Genomic DNA, 23,611 nt, shown 5'->3' with positions numbered 1-23,611 from the left:
GCCATTTTTACAAGACATTCTTGAGGCCTCTGTAAGAAAATGACGTGAGTTTGTGTCATACGAAGACCGTACAGTTGTCACTTTCTTCGTAAGGGTGCCTTGGGGTCTTCCTACATCATACCTATGGCCACTTCATACATTTTTTTTGCCGTAAGGTGGCCGTACCGCAACCCTATATGCAACTCACGGCACTCTCAAGTCAATTATAGGAAGATCTAATGCTTTTTAAGAATATTTAGATCGGCATATAAACAGTGTACTCTCTTAAATGTCCAGTGTCATGATCATCACATTCAAGATGGCAATAATGCCCACAACACTGAAATTTCTACAGCTACAGCTAAAAGACAGAGAAGAAGATCAAGCAGTTGTGGCTGCTGTTTTGGTGCCACAGCAGCAGAAGTTTGTGGTTTATGCCCACTTTCACCGCTGCAAAAATCACAACGAAACCCCAGAATTATGGATGCTGTCCGTGTTAAGCCTTTTCCTCTCCATAGGGGCAAATTAAAAAAAAAAAAAAAAAAAAAAACTTAACATAATTTAATCTCAGAGAATTGTTTTTTTTGTCATTCATTCATCTTCTGAACTGCGTCATCCTCTAGAGGTTCGCAGGGGTGCTGTAGCCTATCCCAGCATTAGAGATGTCCCTACATAATTTGGTGATGATTGATCGCTCTTTTCAGACATTAAGCGTTGTTAAGGTATTTTATATTAAGCCTTTTAGAATGTCCCAAAGATGCAGAGAAGACAGAGATGCTGGTGGGTGTGGCCCATAGATTCAGAGGTGGTACCTCTACAAACAGTACGAGACTATGACCTGACTCATTACTACTCTCCTGTTATTTTTCAACTCATAGGTAACAGAATAAAGTAATACGGTAGAAGTTTGTGGAACATTGATATATGAAGTAATGTAAGTAAAATTAATAACATTTTGTCAGCATGAGTTTTATGTATTTGGGATCATGTGCATTCCATGATGCTGAAATTCACACTCCAGTAGAATATGTGGGCAAAAAAACTGACCTGCACTGTTAAACATAATAAAAATTAGGAGTCATAATAAGACATCAAATGAAGAAATCTGAAGTAGAAGGTATAAGAATAAAACAAAAATACACAAGAATAATAGAAGGAACTGAACGTTACAAACACTAATCGTCCTTCACACTGTGGACTCTGCATTATCTCCATCCAGGTTTTGTGTTGTTTCTTCATGTTTATTTTCTGTTACTGAAACACTTTCCCTTCTACACCACGCATTTGAGTCCAATCATTCACTCCGTCTTCACAATTTGTGCCGCACGAATGACGTACTACTCCATATTACTAACACCTTACGTCCACCGTAAGAACACTTTGCAAATCTCTGTATGTCCGTTTGTGTGGACACTGTAAGGGGCCCCTAGTAACAACCTAATATGTTCTTGCAATCTACTTGCGGCCACTGCAGGAACATGGGGTTCTGGAATGGCCTCCTGATCCACAAATGTCATGCGTTGTTTTTAGGTTGTTCCTGAGGCATTTGTTAGGGTACCCCATGAAAGGGGATTTCATAGCATGATCGTAGAAAATCTTGCACAAAATCATCCACCTGGTTATGGACTTAGGAACAGTCTACAAACTCTCCATTCTTATAAGGCTGCCTTGAGAAGGTTGTGCAAAATGGTCCATAAATCGTTCACATGGTGTTCGTAACCATTCTTAATGGCATTTGTGACTGAGCCTTTACATACACAAAGAGAGGGAAGAGAAAATGACACATGTAATTTCCTGAAAATCCTGCTGCAACAAGGAAGACCGGAATGTTAAAAACAGTTCCTGATCCATCATGTGCCAGTTCAGTTTGTAGTCTCTTTTTCTGCTGAATGGAACCCAGGTATGTTTCTACAACTATGTAAATAATTACTAGATTACATATGATTTTCTGTACAACAGCCCTTCAACATGATATTGTATTCACTGTCATTTATTTGAATGTGGTTTATTCTTTATTAAACTTGATAAGAAAACATGTCATGAATGTTTTGCCAGAACCAAACAAAAACTTGATTACTGTACAACTTACATTTTTCACAAATGTTGACTTTTCACTACAGTCATCCAATAGTTATGTCAAATACTGTACAGTGTAAATGTTGTGAAGCACAATGATTTTGTTCATCATATAAAGAAGTAGAGGGAGTAGAAGTAGTAGTAAGTTATCTCAATTAATTTTTTCAAACTGTATGAGCAGAACTTCTGTGATCAACACAGAAAATAAAAAAGTAATAATAGTAATAATAATAAATTGCATAATAAAGCACTTTTCATTCAGCAGAATCTCAAAGTGCTACAGAGAAAAGACAAAGTGAACTTTGATTCTCCTACGTTTTTTACAGTTAGTCTAATATCTAGATCCAAAATTCAATAATAGTTAATTACTATTTTGTTATTTTATTTTTTTCTCAAAAATCACACATGGTCTAATAATTATTTCCAAAGCTGAACACATGCACATACTTATCTTGTTTCTGCTGCTGACAACAGTTGCGTCTGTGGAATCAGTTGCTGTTAGATGAAATCCAGGGACTTTCTTCGTGACTCTGCACCTTCACTTTCACTTCCATTTTATTACAGTAAGCTCAGTGGAGGACTCGGCTGCATTTCCTGCTCAGTGTGAGTCAACAGGACCAGTAGGTAACTGCGAGAGCGACAGACTGCAGCTCCCATTCAAGTAAGACTCACATGAGAATTATGTGACTTCCATCCCTCTGCAGGGCAAAGTCTGCAGCCATTTTTGCCATAGTACTCAAAAAACAGAGCTTAGTCAAAGTGGTTTCATTCTGCAGCTTTAAATTTGTGTACACAAACAATATCCTTGAGACTCAAAAGTACCTGATTTCTCTTTTGATGTGTTTTTCAGTATGGAGTCCAGTCCGCCGTCACAGTCTGCTACTCTCTCCAGTGTCCTGCCAGCATCTGGTCTGCCAGAGTCCATGACAGTGGGTGAGTGTTTAAACCCAGACCCATCTGTCTTTCCTCTTACTCATGCCCTCTCGTCCTCTCACTGTGCTTGTTTGGGTTGTTCTCAAACCTGTTCTGTGGTATGAATCATCGTGGCTTATCCCACATGTGAGCCTCACAAGATCATGTATGAGTCCAAGTTTTCAAGTCTAATTTATAGCTTTTACGTGTTAAAGTTTTGAGTGTTGATTCAGTCAAGAGGGGCTTAAAGAAATGATCCAATTGTCACAGTATCAGTTACACCACCAGATGGCACTGTTGATTCAGTGTACAGACGGTGTGTGCCTCCTCATAAAAATTGTTCAAGGATTCTGATTTGAGAAAACATTGTAGAAGACAATGTCAGTGTGTGTATGTCTGCCATTAATGAGAGATGTAAAATGTTGGACAAATTTATGACACACTCGATAAGAGTTCAATATGTGTGCAACTCACTGGGTTTTTCCTCTGACCTGGTGGAGGAATCTGCTCTGTTTGGAGCCGTAGATGCTCACCCTGACACTGCTTGATGCCTTGGTTTTCTGTGAGTGTGTGTGTATGCGTGTGTTTTGAGGCACAAAGAGACATAGGAACCACAGGAGGAAAGGTGAGCGGAGCTGCCATTAAGCACTAGGGATTGAGTCTTCATCCAGTCTATTAGCCTTTGGTAAAGCGAGGTCAAGGGGTCACATGGAGAGATGTGATCTGAAAAAGAAAAACAAAACAAAAAAAGTGCTGGTGTAGAAATACTCTTTAAAATACAGAGGTCTGTGAGGAGTAAGACAACCTCGTAAAGATACAAAACAGTAGACTTAAGTCCACCATAAAACACTTTAATATTGAATTTTGGCGTCAGCTCTGTACAATCGAAGAGAGAGGGCGTCTTTCTGCAGACTTCACACAGGGATAAATCCATGGCGGCAGAAGAAGAAGTATCAATTTTTACTCCTACTGTGGGTTCAATAGACCAGAATGCAATGCACAGCAAAAATCCATTTAGCATTTTGACTAAATACCGTGACTTTTTCTTGACGGGAACATGTTGCCAAATATTGTCAGCTATCACTATGTATTTCTCTCCACTCCTACTCATGTAACCACAGCTGAGCGCAAGAAGTGCAGCAGTGTTCTCAAGGGAAAGCTGATCTGGGAAATGCAGGAAATTCACTGAAAAGAGGGGTTAAGGGGAAGTGCATCGAAGAAAAAAGCTTGGAAAGTGTGTACTCACATACAGATTTTATACAAATATCTGACTGTAGGTGTAAATGTTTCACTGCACATTGTGTAGATGATTTAGAACAGGGGTCTCAAACTCAATTTACCTGGGGGCCGCTGGAGGTAGAGTCTGGGTGAGGCTGGGTCGCATCAAGTACTCCGCAACAATAACACTTCTTCTCAACATGAACATTTCTTCAAACATAAACGTTTCTTCAGAACAGGCTTCTATTAATTACTTCTTGCTACCAGACGTCTGGCAGCGCTTCCTATTGCACAGATGACCCACATTTGGCTTGAGGGAGGAAGCAGTTGAGACCCTCAATATGTCTTGAAGATGCTTATCATGCCGAGTTGAATAATGACATTTGATGTTGTAATCTTTGTACACGGCAACTTTTTCTGTGCATATAAGACATGTCAGGGTCCCCCTGTGCTCAACAAAAAAATATTTTGTCTCCCACTTCTCCTGGAATTGTCTGTGCTCGTCGCTAATCTTTCTCTTCACGGTAGGTTTTGAAAAAGTGATGACTGGGACAGGATAAATTTTTATGTCACTTACTTGTCACGTCCTCCTTCATTAATCATGCTTATGCGAGGTGCGTTCACAGGCACAGAATTCTGAACATCATCATTAATGAAGGGGAACCTAACAAGTAGCTATAAATAATTACGTTTTAAAAAAAAATACCCCCACAAAAAATAGATCCTGTGAGAAAAACTGGTGGGCCGCACAAACATTAATCTTTGGTATCAAGTGGGGGGCCACAAATTCATGTGCTGCGGGCCACGAGTTTGAGACCCCGATTTAGAATGTTTATGCTTACCTAAAGGATTTAATATTCCATTATAGGTGGAGAAATTCTCCTGCTTCTAAAGAGAAATAAACCCTCTCGGCTATGCTCTGAATTACATAGCCAAAAAACTGAAAACAGGACTGTTTTTCAGAGCTCATGAAACATTGACATTCTCAGTGGTCTGTGGTTCTCATGGACAGTGACCCCATGAACATATGATGAGCTTATTTCCTATGATGTATTGCTGTACATTAAACTGTACAACAGTATATACAGTAGTTCAGCGGTGTCAAACTCATTTTAGTTCAGGGGCTACATTCAGCCCAACAAGATCTAAAATGGACCCAACCAGTCAAATAATATGATTACGAATTATGAAAATGTTCACATATATGAACTTTCCTTTAAAAATGTGAATAACATGAAGAACTTGAAATGTCTTAAGAAAAATAATTGCAATTATTTATTTGTTTATTTATTTATTTTACAATATTATGCTTCAGCTGTATTATAAACAATGTTACACAAACATTTAGTAAGAGGCATAATATTGTTAAAAGTTTGGAATTTGGAACTAAAATAAGAACAGTTTCTACAATATTATGCCTCAGCTTAATATTAACTTACTCAGTGGATCTATAAATGCACAAAACCTTTAGTAACAGGCAGAATATTGTTAAAATTTTACTTCTCTTAAGACATTTCAGGTTGTTCATTTTTGTTCAGGTTATTCACATTTTTTGTGAAGGGATAGTTTGTAAATTTAAAGTTTCATGTAGTTTTACCTTTAAAAAAACAAAACAAAACAAAACAAAAAAACACACAAGGAGAAAAATTAGGTGTTGTCGCTATTTATAAATTATTATGATAGTATTTTACTGGTCTGATTCACTTTAGATCATGTTGGTCTGCATGTGCAACTAAAAAAATTGACATCCTTGATTGATAATTTCTTCAGTGTAATTTTTGCATTTTACAAATTCATCCCAGGGGCCGTATTGGACCCTTTAGTGGCCTGGTTTTGGCCCACGGGCCATATGTTTGCACCTGTGCAGTAGTTCAAGCAAGCTCATCCTCAAACATGTCCAGCACTAAAATGTAACGTATGCAGAAATGCTGTGGAAATATTTGGTAAGCACATTTTATTGGCATTTATTATTAATTACAAAACTCAATAATGCAGGTAACATGAAAGATGAACACTAATGAACCCATGGACCCTCACCTTCCATCATCACCAACAACTACATCATCATCATTATCATCATCGTCATCATCATCATCAACAACAACCCACTTACTTACTGTAACCCTTTGAGCACCTAGTTCTAATAGTACTGAAAATGATACCAATAATACAAAGCAGGACTAACAGTAGTGCATGAAGTATATAGGTGTTAAATAAAAAAAACAAAACAAAAAATAAATAATTAGAAACGTTGTTGATTGTGATATTGACACAAATTCATTGGGATAAAAAGAAAACAGGAAAAAAAATCTATTAAAAAAAGGATTGAATAATACTATGTGTATGTTTGGGCAAAGGATGATTGGAGGAAGCTTGTCTGTTAAAGCTCGAACATAAAATGTGATCATTTCCCGCTCGCGTAGCCATGAAGTCATAGAAAGGGGTACTGGATTCTTCCACATTAAAAGATTTTCTGGACTAATACTGCCTTCATGTGCTATCAGGAAGATGATCCCTTTCCACTTGTGAATTCAAAATTACAAGTGTGTTGTGTTCAAGTGCTTTTGTTGTTGTAGCAAAATGAAAAATGGCTGACACACAATTTGTTGTGACCTGCTACTCAGGTAAGAGTTTTGGACGCGTTAATTCATCTGCTGCATCAATTTTTTTTTTTCAAATTATGTATACTATAAATGTGCAAAATCCTCAGCTAACAGTGACTTATCATTTGAATGAATCCCTTGTTGCTCTCTGTTATGTTGAAAAGTTTAAAGGTTATTTTCATCTTGGCGGCTCATGGATCAGCATTTTTTCCCAGTTCTCCAGTGGAAAATACGACAAGGGTAGGATAAGTTGTCATAGACATAAATGAGATTATGTTTGCTAGTTTTTTCTGACACATTCCAGTCACCTGCAGGTATCAAATATAGCAAATTTGCAAGAATGGTTTTGATCACTTGATTGATTATTTCTTAATTAACTTGATATGAATATTTTGTGGACATGACCATGAGATAAGCCTGAGGATCCGAAGGAGTCTCAAAGTTTCTGTTACAAGTATCTGCCATATTGAGGTACATTTTTATCAAGTTGGCCACTAATATTTATCCAGAAACAACATTTGTAATAATAAAACACTGATAAGGACCATTTCACTGCATAATAACTGCTGTAACTTTTCATGCTTCATGTACAGTTTGCTGATTAATTATATTTGTATTAAAGATTTGGAATGTAGAATTATTAAAGCAGTAAAGTATTATTTAAGTATTACCACAAAATAATTGAAAACTAATAGTAAAGTTCACTTTCTTTGTCGCCACAGTAAATTCAATCTCTGCATGTCACCCCTCCTAGTACACACTGGATCAAGCAATAGCATTAGCATATTAGGAGCAGTGAGCTGCCGTTGAAGGTGCTCAGGGAGGGCACTGATAGGGGACTTAACCTACGGATGCCTGTGTTTTTTTCCCCCTATACTAGAATACTAAGATGTGATATCAGCAGGGCAGTTTATCTTTTGTCTTTACAACCTGTGTACGTTCAGAGCTAAATAGAATTGGCAGCTTTTTTATTTTAGAATTGAATGTAAACCATGACAGTTTCTTATCCATTCACATAGATAGTAAGATAGACATTATTGATCCCAAACCGGGAAACTGTAGAATAGAAGGACATGGCATTACAGAGGAAGTGGCACTTTTTCTCCCTTTGTGATTTCTGTGTGAATCTGACGGCATGTGATGCCAAGCTGTCCATTGATTGGAGGGTATAGAGTGTATAATTCACAAGGCTCTTAGATTACATAGCCTAGCTTGCTGCTAAGGCTTCTATTATTGGACCAACTGAGGGGGAGCGTGGAAGTTCTGGTGATGACGTGCTCATGCACACATTGGAATGAAAAGCTGCATGTATATATGTACTTCTATGCACATACACATGCACACACACTCACACACACACACACTTGTAACACTACATTATGTCCACAACCAACACCGGGCCCCCCTTGCGAGGGCCGTGGGGCGAATGGCTCTACTCAAGTCCCTAATGGCTCGTCTGTGGCACCCACTGTGAACGTGTGGTTGGACTAAAGGTCACATTTATTTCTGGCCTGCTCATGTGGAGAATGGAGCCGTGGAGATAATAGACTTCTCCTTTTTTCTCTCTGTTTTGTGTTGCGCTCATCATCACACTCCTGCTCCTCCATCAGGCTCTTCTCTCCGGGCTGGGGGAGGCCTACTTGCATCTGGGGCTACATCAAGACCCTAGATTAGTTATGAGGGTAGAGTTGTGCTCTCTGCATGTGCTTGCGTGTGTGATTGAGGGGTGGATTTATTTCTTTTCTCATGCTTGTTATTTTTGGAAAATCCTGGTAACAGCCTAGTTAGAGCTTTGAAACCATGCGCACCTCCAAGCATAACTATGGAGATGAGTCACTACAGATCCCAGCCCTAATCTGTCCCTGACACCAGGATGGGAGATTAACATCAGCCAGCAGCTGACTGCAGGCAGCACTGATACTCTGGAGGCAAAACGGAGGCTGACTTTATTGGACTGAAGTTGCTGCAGGGTTATTATAGTCTTGACATTTTTATTAATTTATATTGGTTTATTTTCCTTCAATTTGGTTTTTTGATTATAGTTTTGTTGCAGTTAGTTGTACAAGTGCATACAGTATGTATGTTGAGGTGAAATTCACTTCAGAAATTCTTGAGAAATTCAGGTTTAGTTTAGGTTATTATTCAGTTTCATTGTTTTAGTAAGAGATGGCAAAAGTACACATACTCACTACTCCACTAGAAATACAATTACTAGTAAACAGACTCTGAGAACTGATTCAACTTCTTTACTACAGTAAAGGTATAAAATTAAGTGCTCTGTTTTAGTATAAGTGCAATATTACTAGTTTACTAGTGTTAAAAGGAGATAGTACATGACAATTTCTGTCATATTTAACTTGTCCTACTGTGTTTTAGGTTTTCATGTGCTGTGAGGAAAGTTTTGATTTATTTAGGCTGAAAAAATGTACAACATTAAATGTGACTTTACAGGGCATTGTTGATTTGAGTCAAGTAATTTTTTTCAATAAATGGGTCCATATTATGACTTACAAATTTGCCTCAAGATGCATCAGGATCACTACAATATACAACGCACACTGTCCTTCAACCCTCAGTTTGTGTGAGGAAAAACTCACCAACAAAAAGAAACTTCAACAGGAAAAAAATATGGAGGATATGCAGAATACATAGAGAAAATTTACACCGGTGATTCCAAGATTTTTTCCTGAGGATCCAATATAACAGAAGTACACCATGAGCTGCTGTAGATTTTTTACTAACTCTTCCATTATAAAAACACTGCCTCTGAAAGTCTATTTTTTTAATGTCATCATTTTCATCATTTATCTTTTTAGTTCTTATAATTGTTTTTTTTTTTTTTTTTACCTTGTTTCATCTTTTAAGTCATGGCCATCTTGTTATGTAATTTGTTTATTAATTTATTACAACTTGGGGATATCCTTATACTGTAGTTTCACCAGATTTCACCAACATTTATAAACTCTGCTTTAAATCAGAATAAGGAATTCAGTTTTTAAAGATTTATTTTGGGCATTTTGCCATCATTGGGCAAATTTAAGTGGAGAGACACAGGAAATGAAGGAGACAAAGAACGGGTCCATTTGTCTGTCCTTAACTATATACCGTACTTTCTGGGCTATAAGCTCCACCTGACTATAAGCCGCACCCACCAAATTTTAAAAGAAAAAAATATTTGTACATATATAGGCCACACCTGACTATAAGCCGCAGGTGTCCACGTTGCAACATGAGATATTTACACAGAAAGATGGTAAACAGACAGATTACTTAAATATTTATTTCCATACCTTAACAGCTTTTTTCCAAACAGTGCCTGTAACACGGCAGTAAAATGGCTGTAACATGCTGGTTAAAAAACCCAGAAAAGTCATTGATCGCTATCTTCATCTTCCTTCTGTGCATTGAAACCACTGAAGTCATCTTCTTCAGTGTCAGAGTTGAACAGCCACAGAAAGGCTCCATCACACACCTTCTCAGTCTCTCTTCTGTTGTCACTGTCAATGGCACTTGCATGCAGCAGCTCTATTTCCTTCTTCAACAGACAGATCGATTGCTTTTAACTTAAAAGCTGCATCGTATGCATTTCTTTGTGTGTTTTCCATGATGAGGGTTTGTGCATGACACACAAAATGATTAAGTTAAGCTTAAAACTTCTTCTCTTCACATCACCTCTTCCACCTGTCTGTTTCGCTTTTGCGCTTCCTGCTAGAGCACCCCCTGGAGGCCGGTAGCCTGTAAAAATCTACACTCGAGCTGCATCGTTGTATAAGCCGCAGGGTTTAAAGCATGAGAAGAAAGTAGCAGCTTATAGTCTGGAAAGTACGGTACACAGCATAGTAGAGATCGACCGATATGGGTTTTTCAGGACTGATACGGATTATTAGTAGTTAGAGGAGGCTGATAACCGATATGTGGAGCCAATATACATTTGCAGTAAAAGTGTAAAAATTTGCGTAAAAAATTTTGAATAATGCAAACACTGAACTTCATTTAAATGCCTAAAGCATGTTTATTTAATCAAACAAATAGAAAATAATAGCTCCAGAAGTGCATGGATTTCCTAGATTCAGAAGCATCTCTTATAAAGCTGAATAAAAGCTTAAATAAATAGCTCCCTGAAATTTTTCCATAGTAAATAAAGTAAAATTTAAATATAACTATAATGACTTATCTTTGTTTTAAGTTCAAACACAACAAAAATACAGGGAGTTAACAAGCTCAGCAGCAACTCTTGTAAACTCTTGGGCCATATGCTGACATATGCTCAACTCATCATGCTTAATTTATTACTGCATTTGGGAAGCCTTAAGTTGATTTCATTATTAAATTTTATATTTTACCATGCGATAGCAGGGACCCTGTCATTCAAAACTATGTTGCTACATTGTTAATGATTAATATGACAAAACCTACATAAAAAAAGTATAGTAGTTTGTATGAGTGCAATTAAACTCCTGACAGAACACAAACAGCCTTTAGGGCTTTAATGAGCACACACAGTATTTAAAATGTTCCACCATGTTCAGATAAATCACTTCTGAATTTTACTCTCTCTCATCTTCACTTTAATTTTCAGATTATAGGACTGGAAAGCTCACAGCAACGTTAGTAGTCATCAGTTGTAGAGTTTTTCATGTGACTTTAACACAAACACACACTATTCTCCACATTACATACATTTTTCCCCATTACTAATACATAGTGTGCAGAGCTTTTAGAGCCAGATTGATGAACTAATGTTCTGGTAAAAGCTAATCAGCCTCCACCTTAGCATGCTTCCCTAAAACAAGTGAACAAAGTTTTTTACATGCTTTCTCTTGATCACACACACATGCTTTTCTATCACAGACTGTTTCCATCTCCATATTATCAGCAGTCTTCTTTTAAGTAATTCACAGACATGTCAGGAGGTAATACGAGTTAGCAGAGCTGCTGCTAATGTTTACTCTGGTCTTCTGTTATTCTGCTGCTCACTGTAATGTTAGTAGTAGTTGTGAGATGTAGAGCACAGGGATGTTTATTACAATTTTGGAAGAGTTTTCTGCGTTTACCTTCGACACGTGTTTTCTCTCCGAAGCTTCTCACACGAGACGAGAAGACTTTCCCTCTGTGCGGTGTGTGTGTGAGGACAGCTTCCGTGTCAACCAATCAGAAGGCCTGGGGTGGGTAGTGCAGGAGACAGAAGGCAAGAGTGAGAAAGGCACGGCTGCATCTGAGCCGAAATAACCTAGTTCTAAGTTGATTTCTTGATATCGGCCCGTCAGATTAAAAAAAGGCCAATGCCAATATACATCAAATTTCCACATATCAGCACCGATAATTGGCCTGGCCGATTATTGGTTGACCTCTACAGCATAGCCAAAATAATAGTTCCACAGTCTCATCCAGCCTTTAGTTTTGAGAACATGAATTTGCTGAGACATTGTTTCAATGAACTTATGCTTATAGTCACTGCCCCTGACCACAATGATGATGAAGATCTGGAGTTAGACCCCAAGGGCCTTCAGTGACAGCTCACTGCTCCTAATGTGTGCTGTGTGCTAATGCTAGGTACTATGTGTATATCAAGATTGGTAAATAGACTAAATAGACTGAATTTCCCTGCGCGGATAATAAAGCGAGTTAACCGTGTAACTCACTTGTACTGTGGGCACTAGGCATGATGGGTAATCACTTCATCTGCCTCTCTTCTCACCCTGATGTGCCCATCACTGTGGAACAGGGTCAGTCTGGACTCATAAGCATCACCTTTTTCCACTGAAACAGAGTCCAGTCTCTATGAAACTGATGGTTGTTTAAGAAATGAGAAGCTATTCACTCTGTCAATTAAAGAACTTGTTGCAACTGAAACGGATTAATCACTGCAGTAATTATCCGGTGTAAGGATCTGAACCATGTACTTGGCTAAATACAGGTGGGGACTTTTTTTATGACCAGGCTGACTAATTGCCCAATAAAAACAGTTCCTTGGCCCTTTTTGGGTCCTGTCCTCAAGTTTGGGAAACACAGATCTACACTCATACTGTAATTACACACAGCAACTCATATGCATAAAAGAACATTTTATCTTTGTGTGTGTTGCATTGTTGTAGTTTCTGTTTAGTTTTATTTTTTTTGATATTTTGTCTCTGCTCATTTAATTTTAATCCTCATTAGCTATAATAATGTTCTGTTTAGTTTCTGTGGTACTTTATTTAAGAAGTAATATAATATAACAAGCAATGCAATTCATCTGTCATTAATTTCTTTTTTCACCTGACTGATTATTTTCAGGAGAATGGGTAATAAATTGAACATACTTGATGCATTGTGGTGTGATTTGCTTTTCTAGCTTTTAGGGCAGAGCTTAATAGCCAGGAAACTCCCGACTAATTACATGCATTGTAAATCGTCAGCTCAATCTAATAGATATAATTATTGCTTATACTTGAGTTCAATACCAGCCACAGATAGGATAGAATTCTACAGGAAACAGATGCGCGCGCACACACACACACACACACACACACACACACACACACACCACACACACACACACCACACACACACACGTGCATATATATTCTTTGAACTACATGAAAAAAACCCAAAACATTAGCAAGTACAAGTCTTGTGTTCATCCCTGTAGGAACGCTGCACATTATGATTTTTCTTAAGGAGGCAAAATGTAATGACATACAGTTTGAGTTAAGTATTTGTTAAAACAAAGAACAGCTGATTTAGTCCCATCGTCCCTATTCGCATCTGTGTCCTTAAAAAGTCTTAGATTTTTTTGTCCTTCAAACTGACACTCAAAGGTCTTAAAAATTACAGACACAACATATCATATTGCTCAATTTTCTTTGGAAATATTTGTACAGAATTAGTCAAATGTGTAATTAGTGTTGATCATATCATAATGGAGATGGGAAGGATTGGATGAAGCTACCAACAATCATTCATGGGTGGAAGCTTTAGCAGCTTGAACATCGGTAGCAGAAACGTTAGTCATGGAGAAACGGAAATGTAACATTAGCTGGACTGAAACATGGTTCAGATTGTTTCAAAGCATTAACTATGAGGCTTGTTGTAGGTGATTTTTGTGACTGTAAGGTGTTAAATTGGAACAAAAATGCCTTGAAAAATGTAGATAAGGTGCAATTGATGGCACCATGATCCAGGCTGGTGAACAATGATCCAGGAGACAGTGCACTGAGAAGTAATGGCTGACATCTGTAATTCTACCAATAATAATTAAACAATATGATGGAACGGCATGACATTTTTGTGAAATTTATTTGATTTTGATGCCATTATACATCACCATGAGTGGTGAAAAAAGCTTGCAGCGGGTTGCATTGGCTCTTTGCTGACAATTAGCTGACAATTAGCTTTTTAGATCTTGCAGATCAAGTGCACATACTTGGGGTTGGTAAATCATTCCGAAATATTTTCATTTGTTTTTAGGGACACTTGAGTATAGGAAGAAAATAATCATATATCCTGAACACCAAAACACATTTCATTAACACCAAAATATATTCTTGTAAGTCAAATCGGCTGTCGTTCCATTTGATCAGTGTGCTACAGTGTCAGCCTTCACCTCACTGATGATTTGCCTGAAGTTACAAAGCCTCAAACATTATCTGTGTCCAGTAGAGGATACTGCTTTGAATGACTTGGTATTGTTTTTGTTTTTACTATAATTGAAAAGTACACAATCGAGTGAACACTATTTAGCAAGATCTAATTGGCAACACAATAGTAGGCGTTGGTGCTGAGATATATCAATCAAAGTGACTGATACATCTCAGTAGAATGAAGGCTTTTTCGTCTTGCTGACAGTTCTAATAGTGATAATTATAATCCACTCGACATTACATCTCAGTTGGATGGTGTGGATATGGAGAGTGACTCATCTCACAGAAGTAATGTTATTGGTTGGCTTGGTGTTTCATTGTTATTGACATAAGAGGAGCTATGTACTTGGCTGTTCAACACATTTTTTATATTTTGACCTTTTATTTAACCAGGAAATCATCTTTGACATTAAATATCTATTTTACACAATGTCCTGTTTATGATAAACAGCACAGTAGAGTTGTCAGATTCTGTTTTTTTTTTTCTCTGGCTGTACTGATGTAAGTCTGATTTATACATTATGACTTGCTTTAGGAGGAACAGGAATAAGACATGATTAACATGTTGTTTTTCTTTTATAAACAGACTGAAAGAGTCGCTAGCATGGCAGAAGCCATGCACAATTTTTACAGTCAAATTTCAGTAGAGGGAGGGTATTGATATTCGTGGTGCAGGTAGCATCTGATTTAGGGATGGAAATTGATAAGATTGTAGCGATTCTAGTAAGTCAGACCTGTTCCAGGTGCATGTTGGACTCCGGCAGGGCTGCCCTTTGTCACCGGTTCTGTTCATTATTTTTATGGACAGAATTTCTAGGCGCAGCCAGGGGCCGGAGGAGGTCCGGTTTGGGAACCACAGGATTTCATCTCTGCTTTTTGCAGATGATGTTGTCCTGTTGGCCTCATCGAACCTGGACCTTCAGCGTGCCCTGGGGTGGTTTGCAGCCGAGTGTGAAGTGAGTGGGATGAGGATTAGCACCTCCAAATCCGAGGCCATGGTTCTCGACCGGAAAAAGGTGGTTTGCCCTCTCCGGGTCGGTGGGGAGTCTTTGCCCCAAGTGGAGGAGTTTAAGTATCTTGGGGTCTTGTTTATGAGTGAGGGAAGGATGGAGCGTGAGATTGACAGATGGATTGGTGCAGCGTCTGCAGTGATGCAGTCGTTGTATCGGTCAGTTGTGGTGAAGAAGGAGCTGAGCCGAGAGGCGAAGCTCTCGATTTACCGGTCAATCTACGTTCCTACCCTCATCTATGGTCATGAGCTTGGGTCATGACCAAAGGACAAGATCCTGGATACAAGCAGTCGAAATGAGTTTCCTCCGCAGGGTGGCTGGGCGCACCCTTAGGGATAGGGTGAGGAGCTCAGTCACCAGGGAGGATCTCGGAGTAGAGCCGCTGCTCCTCCGCATCGAGAGGGACCAGCTGAGGTGGCTCGGGCATCTGTTTTGGATGCTTCCTGGACGCCTCCCTGGGGAGGTATTCTGGGCATGTCCCACCGGGAGGAGACCTCGGGGAAGACCCAGAACACGTTGGAGAGACTATGCCTCTCGGCTGGCCTGCGAACGCCTCGGGGTTCCCCTGGAAGAGCTGGAGGAGGTGTCTGGGGAGAGGGAGGTCTGGGCGTCCCTGCTTAGACTGTTACCCCCGCGACCCGGCCCCGGATGAAGTGGAAGATGATGGATGGATGTAGTGATTCTGATTCCATTATTGATATTACTTATTGATTCAATTCCCTATCAATTCTCTTATCAATGCTCAATGGCTTTGTTTGTATTAACTCTTTAGTGTCGAATATGCACTAACATTTTGCATCTGATTTGAACAAAACTCACAAAGGGTTATGAAAGGGGTGTGGAGTGTGAGAGCTACCTGCTGCAGCCTCTGAGCCTCATCACCATTTAATGTAATTACACTGGTCTACAATTTTTTAGAAATGATTTGCTTCAGAGATTAAATGTGCTAAATGTTACGTATTTTAATAAGATTAATTGGAAAATAAATGACAAAAGTGCCGGTTTGCTGATGTTTTCAAGGTATATGATTGTTATTACACATATATATTGGTTTATGTACATTTATATTATAGTTTTATAAATCTTCCACTAAAAAGAACCTGTAAAGTGAATGTATTCTTATGTGCAGACAGTGTTTTGAAGTAGATCTTGTAGCTCTGAGACAAATATTCCTTTTGAGTCAAACCCATTCTCTCGTTAATTCTTGAATTTCACATTTTGACCCAAGGCTGTATCTTGGAAAGTTCAGCCAACCAGCATTTTTTACTTGATTTTTCTTTATCAGTGACTCTCATGTGGTAAAATTTCATTACTTTTATTCTGGAAGCATTTTCCTTGTAGACCAGTGTTATAGGACATGGATATTATTTATAAAGAATAGTGACAGCAGGTTGACAGATTGAAGTGGTGCTCACATTAACAGTATTGACCTGGAGGAGTTAAATGTTACTGAATGCCACAGAGAACGCCTTGCTGTGCATTTCACTTCAAGAGTCACAGTAACCTTTGCTAAACAGTGCATCAATGACATTACATTGTGCAATTAATTACATGCTATGTGGCTAAATGTTTATGCATGTTAGAGGTAACCCCCCCCAATGGAAACTTTGCAACTGTTTCAAATGGTCCTAGTGTTGTCTTTATTGATGAAATGCATATAACTATATTTAGAGTGTTTCTTAACCCAAATATGGAAATGACGTGTAAAATATTTGATGTGATGACATCACAGAACTGATAAGTGGAATTGTTAAGCACCAAACTAACAATTTCAAGGAACTGAGGTACTGTGCACAGGTTCTCTACAAGAACGAAAGAAGAAAGAAGAAAATGGCAAAAAGTAGCAATACACCTAATTGGCTTGCCTATGCCTCCATCATTTTGTCCTCATATTTGGTGTTAATTGGCCTTTGGCAAACCAGCTTACTGCCACCTAGTGGACTTGAGTTGCTACATTTTCATTCCTGGTCTCATGACATTTCATTTGGGAGGGTTTGCTGAGTCAAGTGCAAATCCAGTATAGTCATACTGAAGAGGTTTGAACATTTACACCTCATATAACAGTTTACAAGGATTATACATTCTAAAATAAGTGAAAGAGTAAAGTATAAATACAGATTATTGAAAATCATCAGAATCAGCTTTAATGGTGGTCAAGTATGTGAACAAATACAAGGAATTTGGCTTAGGTTTTTACAGTGCTCACGACAGTTCCAATATGATCCCAGACAACATGTGGACCAAGACACAATATAGACAAACAGTCCACTGGAGATGAAGACAACAATGGGTGGAGATTTACAGTGAATTTACAATGTGATATATACAGAGTTCAAATTGGAGCTTTTATACAGTGAGTGGGGGTGTGGGGTCTTGTCTATTAAAAATATATGTACATGTATATATTATTTACAGTGGGTTTTACATTGTAGTATGTACAGAAAGTATAAATTGAAGTATTTATACAGTGAGTGGGTATGTACAGGAATATAGTCTGTAAAAAATATATGTTTGTGTATATATATATATATATATATATATATATATATATATATATATATATATATATATATATATGTTGTATATATATATATATATATATATATATATGTGTATATATATATATATATATATATATATGTGTATATATGTATATGTATATATAATTGTAATGCAAATACAGTTTTTATTGTTTTGTTTTTTTTTTTCTTTTTGCAGAGTGCAATTAGACAGTTTTATTCAGACTGCAAAAATATAAGTTTGTAAGGTGGTGAATTGGGGTCAGGGGGGTATTGACACTGGATGGGTCATGAAGTGTTCATCAGAGTGACGGCCTGGGGGAAAAAACTGTTCCTGTGTCTGGCTGTTTTGGCGTACAGTATTGCTTGCCGGAGGGAAGAAGTTCAAAGAGGTTCTAACCGGGGTGTGAGGGGTCTGCAGCTATGTTTCCTGCCCATTTCCTGAGTCTGGAGGTGTATAAGTCCTGAATGGTGGGCAGATCAGCACCAATGATCTTCTCTGCAGTCCTGATTGTCCGTTTCAGTCTGTTCTTGTCCTGATTGGTGGCTGATCCAAACCAGACGGTGATGGACATGCAGAGAACAGACTGGATTATTGCGGTGTAGGAACTGGATCAGCAGCTCCTGAGGCAGGTTGAACTTCTTGAGTTGGCGCAGGAAGTACATCCTCTTCTGGACTTTCTTGGTGATAGTGACTATGTTGGAAGTCCACTTCAGATCCTGGGATCCTGGTGGACCCCAGGAACCTGAAGGTTTCCACAGTAGTCACCGTGTTATTGTGGATTGTGATGGGGGCCAGTTTAGGGGGGCTACTCCTAAAGTCCACTGTCATCTCCACCGTTTTAAGTGTGTTCAGCTCCAGGTTGTTCCGACAACACCAGAAGACCAGCTGTTCCACCTCCCAACTGTATGCAGACTCATCACCGTCCTGGATGAGGCCGATGACCGTTGTGTCGTCTGCAAACTTCAGGAGTTTGACAGATGGATCAGCTGAGGTGCAGTCATTTGTGTAGAGGGAGAAGAGCAGTGGGGAGAGCACACATCACTGGGGGGGGCGCCTGTGCTGGTTGTCTGAGTACTGGATGTGAATTTTCCTAACCTCACCTGCTGTCTCCTATCTGTTAGGAAGTTTGTAATCCAATGGCAGGTGAAGGCTGGAATGGTGAGCTGGTTGAGTTTGTGGTGGATGATGTCTGGGCTGATGGTGTTGAATGCTGAGCTGAAGTCCACGAACAGGATTCTTGCATATGTACTAGGGGAGTCAAGGTGTTGCAGGATGTAGTGCAGACCCATGTTGACTGCATCATCCACTGACCTGTTTGCAAACTGCAGGGGGTCCAGCAGGGGTCCTGTGATGTCCTTCAGGTGGCTCAGCATCAGTCTCTCAAAGAACTTCATGACCATAGATGTCAGGGCCACGGGCCTGTAGTCGTTTAGTCCTGTGATAGATGTTTTCTTGGGGACTGGGATTATTGTGGAGTGTTTGAAGCAGGAGGGGCCTTCACATAGCTCCACTGATCTGTTGAAGATCCGGGTGAAGATGGGGGCCAGCTGATCAGCGCAGACCTTCAGACAGGGGGATAACACCCCGTCTGGGCCTGGAGCTTTCCTGGTCTTTTGTCTCCTGAAGAGCTGACTCACATCCTCTTCGCAGATTGTAAGTGTTGGTGGGGGGTCGATAGGGGAAGGTGAGGGTTGATTGGTGATGGTGCTGGGGATGGGTGTGAAAGCTGGCTTCTCAAACCTGCAGTAAAAGGTATTCAGGTCATCAGCCAGTTCACAGCTCGCTGCAATGTGGGGGGAAGGTCTCCTGTAGCCAGTGATGTCCTGTAGACCTCTCCACACTGACACAGGCTCATTTGCTGAGAACCTGTTTTTCAGCTTCTCAGAGTAGCACCTCTTTGCCACTTTGATCTCCTTTGTCAGTGTTTTCCTGGTCTGGTTGTACAGGAGTCTGTCCCCACTTCTGTAGGCCTCCTCCTTGGCCTGACGAAGCGACCTGAGTTTTGCAGTGAACCAGGGTTTATTGTTCTTGTATGTGGAGAACGTTGTGGTCGGCACACACATGTCCTCACAAAAGCTAGTGTAGGATGTCACAGTGTCAGTGAGTTCGTTGAGGTCTGTAGCAGCAGCCTCAAAAACACTCCAGTCAGTGCAGTCAAAGCAGGCCTGTAGCTCCAGCTTTGACTCAGTGGTCCATCTCTTCACTGTCTACACTACAGGCTTAGCAGATTTGAATTGCTGCCTGTAGGTTGGGAGAAGATGAACCATACAGTGATCAGAGAGCCCCAAGGCTGCATGGGGGACAGAGCGATATGCATCCTTTAAAATGGTGTAACAGTGGTCCAAAGTGGTTTTGTCCATGGGGACATTTTACATGCTGTCTGTATCTTGGCAATTCACGGCTGAGACTTGCTCTGTTAAAGTCCCCAAGAATGATGAGCAGGGAGTCTGGATGTTTTCTTTCCATATCAGTTATCTGGTCAGCCAGGTGATGTAAAGCCTCACTGACACAGACCTGAGGTGGAATGTAAACCCCAACCAGAATAAAATGGCTTACAGTTAATGAAAAAAGATTCCAAGTGGGGGCTGCTAAATTTCTTCAGCACTGTCACATCCATACACCAACCTTCGTTAATATAGAAGCAGAGTCCGCCTCCCCTCGTCTTCCCTTAGAGCTCTGTTATGCAGTCCGCTTGGAGAAGATGAAAGCCCGACAGATGTAATCCAGTGTCCGGGATGTGTTCACTGAGCCAGGTTTCAGTGAAACACAGAGCGGCCGATCTGCAAAAACCTGTATTTCTGCTGTTAAGAAGCAACAGTTTGTCCATCTTGTTGTTCAGGGAGGGGACGTTTGCCAGATGTATAGATGGGAGCGCAGTGCGAAATCCCCGCTGTCTGAGCTTAATGAGCGCGCCGGCTCGTTTGCCCCGTCTGCGTCTCCAGAACATCCCATAGAGAACCGCCGCTTCTCCAGCTAAAAGTTCAGAGAAAAAGCCGGATTCTGTGGAAAGCGGCAAAAAAGTGTGGCTGGATGAATGTTCAGTCCTTAAAAGTTGTTCCTGAGTGTATTGGATGATGGAAGGACAGCTTAAGATTCTACAAATAAACAAACACAGACAAGAAACAACGGAGCAAAGCACCAAGGTGTCCGTACGTGGCACCATCTTGGATAGATGAAATCATCAATATCAAAATAGAAATGAATGAAGTAAAGCATGTGCAGCAAGGTTTGCTTGTGTCCAAGTCTTTTAAACTCAATTTGAATTTGTTTAATGAGACCTACTCCCTAAGGTTCAGGTTGTTTACACATTGCTCCAAACAGGAGAATCAGCAAACTCCAACAACTCTTACAGAGAGTAAGAATAAATCCTGGGGCTGAAGACTGTACTTTTTTGACAGATATAGACCTGAAGGTATGATGGAAGCAGGTTAGACCTAAAATAGGTTTACAAATAAGAACATTCCAATGTTTTAGTCTGCAGGTGGACAAGTCACACCATCCAACACGAGCATAGAACAAGCTGTGGAATGTGAGGGCTTTAAAATTTTTTATCAGCCTCAATACACTGTGGAAGATGGTATTCAGAGATTGAGACATAGTCGTATGTCACAACATGCTTTTTGGTCTTGAAGGAACTTAACTCTAAAATAAAAACCCAGTTTCAGTGTTTCAGAAACTGTCAAGGATGTGGCATGAAGGAGAGAGTGACATCAACTCAAATAGATATTTGTGGTGAGGTACATCCTCAGTCTTAGCACCCTGGGACATGATGAATGACTTAGTTTGCACATGAAAACAACAGAAGTTTTGTTTTGTATTAACCATTAGGAGAGAGCATGGTTTGGTGTGGAGGCTGAGCAATATACATTATTGTGTCATCTGTGTATAAGTGGAAATTCGCATTGGATTAACATTACTGAATTACCGAATAGCTTCAAACATATCAAATCCAAACAGCAAAATGATGCCTTTCCCTCCACATATTTATCACAAATTAGTTTCTTTCTTGAATGTTTTACAGTATCTACCAGAGTCAGAACTTTTAGCAATATTACTCCTGTTCTCTGTGAGCCATATAGATATTATTCTGTGTAACTTGATTTTTTCTGAGCAGTTTGTCTTAGAACAAAAGAGCAGCAATAATCTACAAAATGATGCGAGGATATTCTTATTTCTTTTTTAGAGAACAGTAGGTTATTTTTTATTCATAATGTGAAGTGTAGTCTCTGTGTGTATTTTATGCAGTTGAAGTGTTTTATATAACTGCCTTGTGCAAAAATCTTATTATCCTCCTCTATCTCCTCTGCAGTTGAGCTGCGTCAGGCCATTGTAGCCATGATGAACAGGAAAGACGAGCTGGAGGAACAAAACACGTATGTTCTCCTTATCTACACTCTCATGACATAAGAAACACTCACAAGTTTACTCTAGACTTTTTTCCTGGTGGTTCCAGTTTTCAAGCCATATGTAAACATGTTTTAGTTGTGTATACAGTACTGTCCAAAAGTCCTAGTCCAACATTAGGTTTGTTGATTTAGTACAGTTCTAATGACCACATATGCATTTCTCATTCTCTGTATTAAGATCCAATCTGGATACATGTGAACTATGTACAACAGTAAAAACAAATATTTCAGGGAAAAACAAATAAGCTGACGTGGTAGTATTTAGTGTGACCTCCCTTTGCAACAGGTCTTTAACCCTTTTGTTCAGACAATATGAGATTTATGAAATTAATTTTCTGATGTTTTATACCAGGTTTCATTCAACACATGCCAAATGTTTCGGTTTGTGTTGCTTCTTGTCATGGGGACAGGGCTCACACTAGCTAGTGACCTAAACTTTTTCAACCCATTTAGTTCAGTTTGTTTGTGTGTCAGATTGAAATATCAGACTAAACAAATAAAATGATGAAAAACCAGTCTATTGACATAATGTAAACTCCTCTGTGTCTCTGGACAATGACTTTTGCTCTTTAAATTTATCCGTCTGTACTCTTTAAATGTTAGCTAAAAAAATTAAACCAAAAATGAAACACAGTCACAAGCTGAGAGTTCACCTTCACATTTTTCTTTTGACTTTTGACTGTATGAATAACAGATGTAAAATACATACTGCAGCACATTGCTCCACCAACAGTCCATCATGTAACTAAGCTTCATTTACATTAAGCCTCCACACTTTCTTACCTGACTAAACACCAAACATAGTGTGGTGTTTAGTCACTTCTGAGGGTATAAAGAAGAATTTATGTTTGTATTTATTTTTTCTTTACTTACATATTAGATTATATAAATTGTCCTGGGAATATATTTTTTGTAACACAATATTATGCTATTAATTTGCCATTTAATTTTGTGTTTTTCCACCACACTTGTTGGTTTTTTGATATTTTTATCTGTTGGACAACTGCGCATGATATCAGCTCATGTAAACCCTTCACACACATTAGCTGGTAGGAGCTATTGGATGACCTTTCATTGAAAATTATGTCAGCGTGTTTTCTCCTGATCCAGATACAAGAGCCTTCTTTTGTGCTGACTTGGGGCAGGAAACAGTTTTGTTGTGCTTTGTTTATAGCAATGAGCCACCAGAGGCTGTGATTTACACTGATTTAACAAGTGCTCACATGAATCATGGTGCAAACTCCAAAGCACAGCGTGATAGA

General features: G+C 39.3%; 1 protein-coding gene and 1 long non-coding RNA gene across 2 annotated transcripts in view; one reads left to right on the top strand and one right to left on the bottom strand.

Annotated features, from left to right (window-relative positions):
* The window catches only part of LOC115439704 (uncharacterized), a 26,065-nt gene extending 19,815 nt beyond the window's left edge, over positions 1-6,250 (bottom strand). The window contains exon 1 of the long non-coding RNA XR_003938288.1: positions 6,240-6,250. This is a non-coding gene — a long non-coding RNA (uncharacterized LOC115439704). The remainder of the gene's footprint in view (positions 1-6,239) is intronic.
* The window catches only part of snx29 (sorting nexin 29), a 265,361-nt gene that overhangs the window by 16,175 nt on the left and 225,575 nt on the right, over positions 1-23,611 (top strand). Inside the window, exons 10-12 of the mRNA XM_030163645.1 lie at positions 2,620-2,716; positions 2,906-2,988; positions 22,253-22,316. Coding sequence (XP_030019505.1) covers positions 2,620-2,716; positions 2,906-2,988; positions 22,253-22,316 — 244 coding nt within the window. The remainder of the gene's footprint in view (positions 1-2,619; positions 2,717-2,905; positions 2,989-22,252; positions 22,317-23,611) is intronic.

This window comes from Sphaeramia orbicularis, chromosome 19 (assembly GCF_902148855.1).
Source record: "Sphaeramia orbicularis chromosome 19, fSphaOr1.1, whole genome shotgun sequence".
Taxonomy (NCBI): Eukaryota; Metazoa; Chordata; class Actinopteri; order Kurtiformes; family Apogonidae; genus Sphaeramia; species Sphaeramia orbicularis.
This window is presented reverse-complemented; position numbering and strand designations above follow the sequence as displayed.